Source organism: Mytilus trossulus, chromosome 2 (genome assembly GCF_036588685.1).
Source record: "Mytilus trossulus isolate FHL-02 chromosome 2, PNRI_Mtr1.1.1.hap1, whole genome shotgun sequence".
In the NCBI taxonomy this organism is placed as follows: Eukaryota; Metazoa; Mollusca; class Bivalvia; order Mytilida; family Mytilidae; genus Mytilus; species Mytilus trossulus.
Genome location: NC_086374.1, coordinates 4,656,354 through 4,668,804, shown reverse-complemented (window position 1 = coordinate 4,668,804; position 12,451 = coordinate 4,656,354). Strand labels below are relative to the sequence as shown.

The 12,451-nt window shown below is 30.6% G+C and overlaps 1 protein-coding gene and 1 long non-coding RNA gene across 2 annotated transcripts in view; both read left to right on the top strand.

Annotated features, from left to right (window-relative positions):
* The window catches only part of LOC134706327 (uncharacterized), a 259,296-nt gene that overhangs the window by 134,460 nt on the left and 112,385 nt on the right, over positions 1-12,451 (top strand). The window lies entirely within an intron of this gene.
* Positions 8-12,169, top strand: LOC134706322 (sugar transporter SWEET1-like). Its single transcript, XM_063565162.1, has 7 exons — positions 8-126; positions 1,111-1,231; positions 1,613-1,690; positions 2,899-3,022; positions 7,089-7,250; positions 10,660-10,779; positions 11,860-12,169. Exons 2-7 carry the CDS (start codon positions 1,164-1,166, stop codon positions 11,965-11,967), a joined length of 660 nt encoding a protein of 219 aa, XP_063421232.1. The 5' UTR covers positions 8-126; positions 1,111-1,163; the 3' UTR covers positions 11,968-12,169.

The window sequence follows — 12,451 nt, the reverse complement described above, 5'->3', positions numbered from 1 at the left end:
ACCACATAAACAAATGTTGACGCGGCACTTCCACCAGTTGCTGCAGCCAAACAAATTGTCATCATAATCCCTAGATTACAAGTTTGCCAATCTAGCTGCCCACACAAAAAATTTCAAGCTACGAAGGTATGTTTTCTTCAAGATTTGAGGTTTAAAGGGGTCTCTTTGGATTTTGGTAAACAGTCAACGTTCTAATTAAGAAATAATCTTATTTTATTATATCGTACATGTACGTCCGGTTCATCGGCATTTATATTGACGTTGTGCTTAAATTGCCAATCATGATCAATACACAACGCTTCCGTTGAGCACCAGAAATCGCGTTAACTAATGTTATCAAATAAAACCGTAAAATATATAAAGCACGTATAAGGTAGGATTTAAATTTTAAAAGTAATTAAAAAAAAATAATAAAGAAGGGGTGTACTCATTTGATTGTCCTTCATATTGTCTGAACACGCTTCTGTGGCTTTACTAGGGGTATAATCCGACCACACCAACACCGCTACAGTCTATCATTTGACGTACATGCCTAATGTGAGATTAGACTAGAAAGAGATTGTTGAAAGCTCCTTATTGAAGGATACATGTAAATGTACCAAGGGAGAAGTGACAAGTGTCAACTACTGTTGCTTGGAAAGAGTTCGCTACTTAAAGAGCCAGAATTCAAATTATTATTAGAAATAATTCATTAATGTGAACAGGACATAGTTTATCATAATTGCAGATACCTGGCTAGTGAGAGGATGATAATTCAATTATTTGATTTGTGTAATCCAAGCACAATATGAATTATAAAAAATATATATCTTATAACCACACAGGCATGTCTCTGAAAGCTACATTTTGTGTATTGTCACAAGTGGAAAAGAAAACATTCAAATGATAAGTTTTAATTTTTGTACCTGCAGAATGCTTCAATTTAGAATTAAATATATACATTTTGTACATGTACATGAAAAGAGCCTGACCATATACTACAATATATAGTGTTAATTACCCATGTTAGGTGGCTAGTAGTAATATGTAAACCAGCTTAGCATTTAATGCTAAATCTTTAAACCTTAAATAACATGTTTAATTTCACATTTATTTCTATGTATTATCCAGTGAAATCCATCTGAGAAAAATAGAAGTTGCAGTTAATATATCATAAATTATTGATGGAAGTTGTAGAAGTATTTGTATGGGTGACTACTATATCTACATTTCTTGTACAGCTAATGGGAATGTAAGTACTATTTTAATATCCAGGCTGTTTTTAATACTTCATTCACTTATTACATCAATTTCTTCCTTGAACATATTGAAATAAACCAAACGCTTTGCTATTAACATTTATACCTCTGGACTAACAGGTACATAATTTTGTTAAAACTTTTCTTTATTTATACAATGGATTTGCAGTATATCAAATTAAGCGTATGTCTAAATGGGATTTTTATGTATAAATTACACACGAAGTGATCGTTCTAGCTTCAAGAATTAATATGGTACATGTAGCATAGATGTTGAAGCAACACATAAAGGCAGATCACCTTATTTAGTGGAACTAATTAGGTACTGCTTAACTTACAATTATATTATATACAAATTAATTTTCCTTTTGCAGAGATATTTGTTTAAAGATATATAAGAAAGGTTCAACAGGGGATATTTCAGCATTTCCATTTATAGCTAACTTTACAGCGTGAGTATACTGTACATTATAGTGAAGAATTATAAATAAGTAGGTATAAGAAGATGTGGTATGAGTGCCAATGAGACAACTCTTTATTAAAATCACAGTTTGTAAAAGCAGACCAATATAGGTCAAAGTACGGTTATCAACACAGAGCCTTGGCTCACACTGAACAGCAAGCGAACATAGAAAGGGCCCAATCGGCAATGTGAGTATCGGCATAAAAGAAATTATGTTGTTTATAAGAGGGAGGACATTTAGTTCTTAGTGTTTCATATTTTGGTAAAGTTTGGCGTTCAGTAGTCAAGATCCAATCTACTACAGACAGTTTGTCAATAAGTTTCACCATTTGAAGATATCTGACTGGGAACAGGCACATGAACATGTGGCAAAGCCAATACATTTTTTATTACTATTCAACCTCCCCCTTTTGTATGAGTATTAGAGCAAACAGGATTGAAAATTGATAGCACATAATACTATATAATGCTTGTAAAATAAACATGTACAACACCTTTTTTTTTGAAGACTATTTTGCACTTTAAATTTCTTTGGGTTGTTGTATCAATGACATGTTTCCCACCTTTCCTTTTAAAATTTGTACATTATAAAAATGAAAATACATAAAATGCACAAGTTAATATATCACAGAAGGCTCTCTGTTACTGAAACAAATATAAAATCCACCTACCAATGTTGTTATCCTTTTATTATTTTATTTTAATCATTGATAAAAAAGAATCCTTGTTTTCAAAATTCCAATAGGGAACATACTTTATATAATTGTTTAAATAAACCAATTTTTCAAGACGTTTCGGCCATAGGCCTTCTTCAGTTCTTTATTTTCCATCTCAACTACATGGCTGACTTAACATTTGTATTTCCTTTTCAATCATTGATAAGATGTTATAGATAAAAAAAGAAGGTAAACAATTATGTGTGTACTTATTTTAACTTATAAATAAAATACCGCTGGATTGACAACAACACTTTAGTGATCTGCAAGATTATTGTGCTGACTAGTTTCATCCATTAGATCGGTGAAACTAGTCAACACAATAATCTTGCAGTTCACTTTAATGTTGTTGTCAATCCAGCGGTATTTTATTTACAATAATTAAAGATAACATGGCTACATTTAGTCAAATTTGTTCATCTGATCACAACTTTCAGAAACAATTAATAGTGTGCATTGTAAATTTTCTTTTTCTTTGTAGAGCCAGTTTATGGTTACGATATGGTATTCTTCAAAGTCTGGGGATGTTGATTTTGACCAACACTTTTGGTGTTCTTCTTAATTTTGTTTACTTGATGTTATTTTATTATTTCACATCTAAAAAGGTAAATATTATTAATTTTCATATCCTGTTGAACTTTAGATTTGTTTAATGAATACATGTAATTTATCAATCACCTTTATGTTTGGTTTTAATGACTTTTGGACATGAGAACTTTGTTCAGATATTGAAGCTGTCACTAATTATTTTATATACCTTACTGGTAGAAGTAAAATTAACAGCTACAGATCAATTTAAGTTTGTCCTGGTTGAATAACTTTTTGTGTTATCTGTTGAAGTCAGCTACTTATGTGAGTAAGAATTTCTGTCTGTGCATGCATCATGGCATCTACATTTTAGATTATACTTTTTGACATAAATGTCATTTGAATAACACATTTAGATATCTTTTTTAAGACTTTTAAATTTCTTTTGAGGAAAAATAAATGCCTTAATCTGGTTTTAGTTGTTTGGTCAACAGTTTTGTATAAAGCTTTTAGTACACATTTTTTATAGCGCCTCCAGGTGCAGGATTTTCTTGTTGTGTTGAATGTATGTGTTGAAAGCCAATTCGTGGCCTTCTGCTGTTTTCTGCTCTTTAGAACAGTTGTCGTTTCTTTGACATACCTACAAGTATATGTTAATTGTACATGTATGAAAAACTTGTTATGTAACCCTTTTCTCTAAAACTTTCAACTTAAATTTGATCATGATCAGTAATGCACATTTTACTCAGTATATTCACTCTTATTTTATGCATAATGCAGTTTTTACTAAGCATAGAGAGATCATATTCCATGAGAAAGGGAAAAGACTATTAATTTGAGATTTCTATATCAATAGTCAAGGGACATAAAATTGCTGAAGAAGTTGGTTTTGAGTTTTTAAACAAAATATTTTGAATTTATACCTTTACCATTAGTTACTGTCTTGAATAAATCCTTCTGAAAGTGGAAAATCTGAATGTTAGCAAGTAAAGGCAATAGTACGTTTTTTTTAAAGTAAGAAAAAAATCAAACCATATGGTAGGCTATAACTTCACTGTTTATAATTATAATACATGTAATATACTGTTGATTTTTATGATGTTGATACGTCCTGATGGTCAGATTTTTATTTTTAAGGTGGGGGAGGGGGGTTACATTGTATAATTTGATTTGATTTACCTCTACATTTTCAAGATCTTTTATATGTTTTTACCTACTAATCAGACTTTTTCAAATAATAACTTTCTGGTGGCAGGTTTGTTAATGCACGTCAGGTTTTTTAATTTACTGGCATTATGTAATTGGTTCAAAGCAGATGATATTGGCTCTAAAAAGTAGCAGAATGTCTGTATTGTAATAATAACATGAATTTTAAAGAAGGATGTGCATAATATCTACCAATATGTATATTGTTATTAACATTTTACATCATGTTATTGTGACATACTGATAATGGTCGTCTCAACTGTCAAGTGATACCAGATGTTGCCTCTATTAAACAGTATGATATGTGTCACAGTTGTGTAAAAAATGTTTATTTTTTTAACCACAAATGTACTTTTCTTTAATTTCAATCATTTTCGTATATTTTCAAAAACTAGTTTGAAATAAATTTGTAAAAAGGTCCATGCTGTTGATATAATCTTGTAAAAGTTGATGTTTTGGTGAATAATGAATAGGTAATATGGTTTAACTTACCAAGGATTAATTTTCATTTAGATAACAAACATCTGCAAAGTAAGAGAATTTTAAAGAAAGATGCAAGTACTAGTGTTTTCCTTCTAAACCTTGAAAAAAGAGCTCTCAATCAATAATGTGTAACTTTATTTATATGTCATCATTCAAATTTATGGATAAGCTTTATTTTGAGATTAAGTCAGATTGGTAGACTGACAGGGCTTTGTTCAATTTTTTTGTACAAATTAGAATCTGCAGAATTGTACATAAATCTTTTCTTTCTGATGTTGCTTCATTTTATGGCTTCAGTTCTTTTTTTTATTTTTAAAAGTTCCTTTTTAAAGTTTATTTTATTTATAACAAAGAATCAGCATGAAGATAGGGTAAGGATCTTTAGGAAGTTTTATCATAAATTGGGATCTGCTTACTGCTTTTAGTCATTTGTTATATATCATATAGACATATATGTAGAGTTTAAGTTTTGTATTCTCAGCCAATGCATGTATAGCTACATTGATCAGTAACTTTATTTGCTCTTACATGACATTGTGAAATCTAAAACTAATTCTGAATGAAAGGTAGTTTTATTGAGGGGTGAACAAGGGGGTCTCTAATACCACACTTCCCCTCCCACATCCACACACACTGCCACTGCCCTCCCCACTCCAAATTCCCTCCCCCTTACTCCCAGATGTAAATTGGTCAAAAAATGTTCAAAGCATATCCCTGTTTTTTACTCCCACATCCCTGCCCCCTCCCCTGTCTACCACTTACCTCTACCCTGAACCTGCTTTGAATTCCCACCCCTTCACTCCCATGTTCCCTCACCCTTGTCTGACCGCTCTAAATTTTGGATACTTATTTGAATGTTTTGTGGAAAAACTAATCTTTCATTACTTTTGAAATAATAGATTTTGCAGCTTTTTGAACTTACAGAAAATTGGTTGATCAATTAAGTATTTAAATTTAGAATAATACTTTTTAGTGTGATATTTTGGTACCTCGTAGATATTGATGCTAATATAACCATGACTTGTTACATTGGACGAGGGGTCCATGTAAATTGTACATGTTACATTTTTCTTAACTCTTCATTAGTTTTTCTTACAATTTCATGTTCATATCATTTGTAATCACATGGTCAAACGTGTACAGATTTCTTGGATTAAGACCCTAATAAAGAGACCAACTGGCATCAGCAACTGATATTTGTATCTTTTTACTAGTAAAGCAATATGGCCCAATACTAATGATGAAGGTCAAAATGTTGCAGAAATATCCTTAATATAGAGTCATGGGGAAATAAATTGTGTATAGAAAGTCGTTTTTAAACGTTGATGTCTGCATCATCATCCAAAGACGCATTTAGTTTCCAGACAATAACTTAAGTTTAAGTGGATCTCTATTAATTTTGACCAGAGGCAGAACGTTCAATACTAGTCTTTAGAAAGAAAAGTTGGGATTGATTTTGGGGGTTATGGTCCCAATAGTTTAGGAATTATCAGTCAAAAAAGGGGCCCAAATAAGCTTTTTTGTAGTTTCCAGACAACAAATTGTGTTTAAATATTGGAGGAGGAGAGGAAAAGGTAACAGCATAGTGTATTGCACAAAATAAAAGAGGGGCTTTATCTTCTTTTTTTTGAGGGGGAGGGGTATTGCACAAAAGCAAAAAATATATAAATTCAAATCATATAACCAATTCTAAGCTTTTTCACTACAGTTATTCTGTGTCAGAAAGGTATTATGTGTCAAATATCTAATTACAATCCAAATTCAGACCTGTATTGTCATAATTGTGTCTTTTTTGCCCCAACTGTTCAGGGTTGGACCTTCACAGTCATATCAAGCTGTGCTCAGCAAAGCAATTTATTAGCATTTTCATATGTCATGTTCATGCTCAACAAATTCAGCTGGTTTCAGTTCATATTGGAAGCATAATTCTTAAAATTGATAATTTGTTTTCAAATTTATAAAGTTAATTAAAAGTAAAATCTCATAATTTTTAAAGAAGCAACATCAGAAAAATCTATAAAAGTATTAACTGTTGTCTTTACAGTGAATACAGATAGCATACTACAATGTACAATGTATATGAAATAGACTATTTTCATTTTACCGACGTTTTGAATCGGAAGTTTACATTTTTTCAACAGGTTACCTAGGACATCCTGGTTCCAAGTCAAATTAGAGCAACATAAAGAAGTAGCATCAAGCTTTTAATCTATACAATTCTTGGGGAAAATAAACTGCTTCATATTTTCTTTCCACAACAAACTCATTGGAAAATACCTGTAGTCAAATTTACCAGGGTGTTGTAGGTGACCTGTTGAAAAAATAAAATAAAAGTCGGTAATATGAAAATAGTCTTTTCAGCTTTACTACAATCATATCAGCATAAAACATGCATTTAAAAAAAATGTATTGCATAAACATATTTTTCTTTATTTTTATTTTTTGCAATTTCAGATTCATTTTATTAGGACAATATTTATAAATATGACATTCATATTTTCTGTCCTGTATTATGTAAAATATCAACAAATAGAGATTAAACAAGCAGCCAGCCATCTTGGTAAAGTGTGTGCCTTATTATCTATATTAGCTTATGGAGCACCATTAGCATCTTTAGTAAGTACACACTTGATAGATTATAAGAAATTATGTCGAATAATTTTATACTCCTGCAAAAATTGTAGCAAGCTTTGACAGTGATAATGTTTTCTGATCAGTCCTTATAACTGCCTACCATGACATTTATATGTACCTGTAGCTCAAATTTGATAATCACTGGTGCAGCAATCCTGAATCATGCCCTTGATTAACCTTAAAATGTTGTGGATGGTTTCTGATGATAAAATAAGTATTGAGCTACATGATTTGTAGGATATTATAGATTTGTAATACTACTGTATTAGCTTTTCTTAAAGTGCTCAAAGGGTTCAGATGTTAATTGTTCTGAGCTCAGTCTGCTCTACCTCCTCTTTTGACCTTACTATTGAACATATAAACAGCATCTGTTCTGACTATCATGCAATCAATAATATTCAATGACAGTTTCCGATAGTTCACACACACACACATTACCAGCATTTATCATATACTTGTATAAAATATTACTAAAATTTTACAGTTCAATATCATTTGAAAATATCAAAAGGCTATGAAAGGATTACTAGGTTTATTAACCAAATTCCTAAGAATTTCCATAGTGGGCTGATAAATGTATCTTTATTGACTGCTTCCAGAATGTTATCACATGCCTTTCCGTTAATTTTCGTGATGTTTATCACATGCAACTTCGTGCATTTCCGGAAATTTGTTTGAAAACGACAACAGAACGCGGAAAACAGCAAGTGATAAAGTCTTTTCACAAAATGGTTGAGGAGCAAAAATGAATTAACTTAGTTGAACATGTTTTGAAAGACATAAATGGGGTCCATATTATTGAAGAACATGGTAATTGCTGTGACAAGATAAATAAAATGCTTGAAATATCATTAAAACAATTAGTTAAGATTTTTTTTGGGTTGTCTGTAAATAATATCTGAAAGTGCAAAAACAAACCAAATTAAATTTTGATAGTTACTGTCTGTACTTCTTCTGCTGAATTATATGATAAAAAGATAATAACATGTCATTTTTCATATCAGACCCTTTATCGGCCCTCGTTCATGAAATTAGCCCTCGAGCCTGCGGCTCTTGGGCTGATATCATAACCTTGGGCCGATAAAGGGTCTGATATGAAAAATGCCATGTAATAATCTATACATAAACATTATTCATCATTGTTTAACTTTGTCTGTACGTTATTTTAAAGGTTTCTAATAGCAGAACATTGATAATGATTTAATATAACCTATGGTTTACAACACAATATCTGTTTAGTAGTTTGAAGTTATCTATTTGTCTAAGTTTACTAATGGTTAATGGTTATGTTTATCTGTTTAGTAGTTTGTCTTTGACATAATCTATTTCAGTAAGTTTACTAATAGTTAATGGTTATATTTATCTGTTTAGTAGCTTGAAGTTATCTATTTCACTAAGTTTACTAATAGTTAATGGTTATGTTTATCTGTTTAGCAGTTTGACATAATCTATTTCAGTAAGTTAACTAATAGTTAATGGTTATATTTATCTGTTTAGTAGTTTGAAGTTATCTATTTCACTAAGTTTACTAATAGTTAATGGTTATATTTATCTATTTAGTAGTTTGAAGTTATCTATTTCACTAAGTTTACTAATAGTTAATGGTTATGTTTATCTGTTTAGTAGTTTGACATAATCTATTTCAGTAAGTTTACTAATACAGTCGATTCCACTTAATTGCATACCGCTTAATAGCATAATTCGGTTAATTGCATACTTTTCTCCTGCACAAAACCATGTCCCATTCACCTAATGTTAAATTGTCCGGTTATATGCATAGCCTTACAAGTGGCATTTCGGTTTATTGCATAGAAAATAATCGCCAGCTAGATATGCTCAGTTAAAACTGACGAGATTTTTGACCGGAAACGGCAATTTGGTAAGTATATTTTTCTTGAATGCATCATAATTTTCATTATTATTTCACATTTACTTGTGTGTTATTCAAATAAAGTTTTAAAACAGTATCTTTCGTGTTTATATGATTATAGAAAAGGCCTCGATGTGTACACAGGTAAAGTTTCCCATATTCTATTTTAAGCCTCGAGGTCATAAAAATGTCAATCAGCTGATTGTTGTAAAAACACAACCATTCTATGATCTTCTATCTCAAAAGGTGTTAATTATTGATTGGATTTCAAACATTGTTCATAGATTATATTGTGGGTGAATTTTCAAAACATTAACGCCTGCTAATTATCGATCATTATCCAATGTGTAATTTCGTAATTCAGCTTGGGTGATCTACATTTATGTTAAATATTACAGGGCATTTATATATGGTGAACAATTTTATACATCAATCTTTCCTTTTTAATATTTTTGTAAAAGAAAATTAACTTCTGATTATTATATTTTCTCACTTTCAACACTCGTGTCCAGCAAATAACCCGTGCATGGCCCCATCACCTGTTAACTGCTTTGCATAAACGAAACTAGCGGTGTTAAAGTAACAGAGTCACATCACTGTGTAATTGGTAAATACTGAATATCAAAGGCAGTTCATTACACAATTATTGTTTACAACTGTGTAGTATTGTTAAACAGTTTGTTTTAAACAAAGCGTAACAATTTAATTTGTACATCCGGGTCATAGAAACAAATCTATTTTTAGAACAATTTTATTATTGTATCTCAGGTAAAGGAAAAGTCGGTACATAAATAAACAAAAACAAAATGTGTTTATAAAATTTATTGAAAGAATACACAATGAAATAAAATGTATGACAGTAGACAAATAACTTTTATTAGAATAAATAAGCATTCATTATGTTGTAAGTGGACTATGGACGTACATCTTTCTTCTTGCTGATCTGCACTATCGATGTCATTTGACTCCGTAATTTGTCATTTCGGATATAAGCATACTCCGCTTTATTGCATAATTTCGTCTGACAAATAGGCTATGCAAATAACCGGAATGTACTGTAGTTAATGGTTATATTTATCTATTTAGTAGTTTGAAGTTATCTATTTCACTAAGTTTACTAATAGTTAATGGTTATATTTATCTGTTTAGTAGTTTGAAGTTATCTATTTCACTAAGTTTACTAATAGTTAGTGGTTATGTTTATCTGTTTAGTAGTTTGACATAATCTATTTCACTAAGTTTACTAATAGTTAATGGTTATATTTATCTATTTAGTAGTTTGAAGTTATCTATTTCACTAAGTTTACTAATAGTTAATGGTTATATTTATCTATTTAGTAGTTTGAAGTTATCTATTTCACTAAGTTTACTAATAGTTAATGGTTATATTTATCTATTTAGTAGTTTGAAGTTATCTATTTCACTAAGTTTACTAATAGTTAATGGTTATATTTATCTGTTTAGTAGTTTGACATAATCTATTTCAGTAAGTTTACTAATAGTTAATGGTTATATTTACAGAAAGTAGTGATGCATACAAAGACAACAGAGTGTTTATCATTTCCATATATCTTCATGAATTTTGTGGTAGCATTAGAATGGGTGATATACGGACGCATATTAAATGATATTTATGTTCAGGTAAGAGTTCTTTTAGAGTTACCACAATATTGCTACACACTTTCTAGAATTGCTCAATTCTTGTATGTTTAAATTAGGACTTTCTGTTCTTTTAATACGAACCCCAAAAATATTTTGGACTATATAATGGTATGATGTTGTTGTTGTCTGCGTTGTCCTAAGACAAATTGGTTTCCGGACAATAACTTTAGTTCACGTGAATGGATCTCTTTGAAATTTTATAAGAAAGTTGAATACAACAAGAGGAAGCTTGGGATTTTTTTTGGGGATGATGGCCCTAATTGTTCAGGAATTAGGGGCCCAAAACTAGCATTTTTCTACTTTCAGGATAATAACTTGTGTATAAGTATTTCACAATGTTTAGTTTCACAATTAGAAGGTTGGGATTCATTTTGGGGTTTATGGTGCCACCAGTTTAGGAATTAAGGTTAAAAAAGGGGCCAAAAATAAGCATTTTTGTAGTCTAGAACTTGTATGTTAGTTATGAAAAATCTTGTAATACATTATACCACAAGGTTCCATATCACTAAAGGATGGGTTGGATTGAGTTTGGGGGTTATTGCCCCATTCTTGCAGGAATTAGGGACCAAAAACGAGCATATATCTTGTTTCCAGATAATAACTTGTGTATGGATCTCTCCAAAAATTGTACTACAAAATATTGTACTACAAAAAAAAATCAGCCATTTACCAAATGCTAGTTTGACCTTGATCTCATAGAGTTTCAACTTTTATTCTGCCATAATCACAATTGTTCTGCCATCTACTGTTAAAACCATGGGAGAAGTTTCCAAAATCAAAATCTTAATTCACAGAAAAACAGAAACCCTGACCAGGAAAAAACCCCAAACAAAGCAAGCAACAGTCCCCCCCCCCCCCCCCCCCAAAAAAAAACCCAAAAAACACAGAATTCTGTAAACTAATAACATAAACCCTTGAATGAAATCAGAATCAGTTTTGAATTAATTTAACAACTTTCAAATATTTGAAAATGTAAATATGTTATATAACCAATATTATGCCTGTATGCAGATATGTATAGGTTAATTTTTAATGTAGATACATTTTTTTCTTTTTCAGCTTCCAAATTTTTTAGGTTTTTGTTTAGCAGTGATACAACTTGCATTATTTTGCAAATATCCATCAAAGAGTACATCATTAGATAGGACAATTACAGTGACAGCATAGTTATTGTTTACAGTGAAATCATATTGTATTTATATTGATATTGTAATATAGACATGTTTACAGTGAAATCATTTTGTATTCTAACATTGACATGTTTAAGAGTATAAACTTCCTTAAGGTAGTATGGGAGTATAAAAGGAACAGTAAAATAAAATTATACTATGCAAGAATGTAGTTACTATCCAGATTTATTAAATTTCAATGAAAAATAATACATCATTTAGGTTGTTTTAAAGCTAGAGGTAATATAAAATTCTTTATAGTAGGAAAGATAATGTATGAGGAACTATGCAAATTTCATGGAAAAAAACATATTCAAATAAGTAAGGAAATAAAGAAGGAAATAGCTTTAGCATTTAATCTATGAAAAACTATTTTTGAGGAGGCACAAATTTTCCAAACATTAAGATCTACCTACTGGTCATGACAACTTAAAGGAGTCATTGCCCTTAAATGGCAACTTAAAGGAGTCATTGCCCATAAA

Bases quoted from the DNA above. Each gene is read 5' to 3' on its own strand.
- LOC134706322 (XM_063565162.1), top strand. From the start codon at position 1,164: ATGGAAGTTGTAGAAGTATTTGTATGGGTGACTACTATATCTACATTT. The intron at 1,232-1,612 runs GTAAGTACTATT...TTCCTTTTGCAG, and splicing joins CTTGTACAGCTAATGGGAAT to AGATATTTGTTTAAAGATAT. The intron at 3,023-7,088 runs GTAAATATTATT...TTGCAATTTCAG, and splicing joins ATTATTTCACATCTAAAAAG to ATTCATTTTATTAGGACAAT.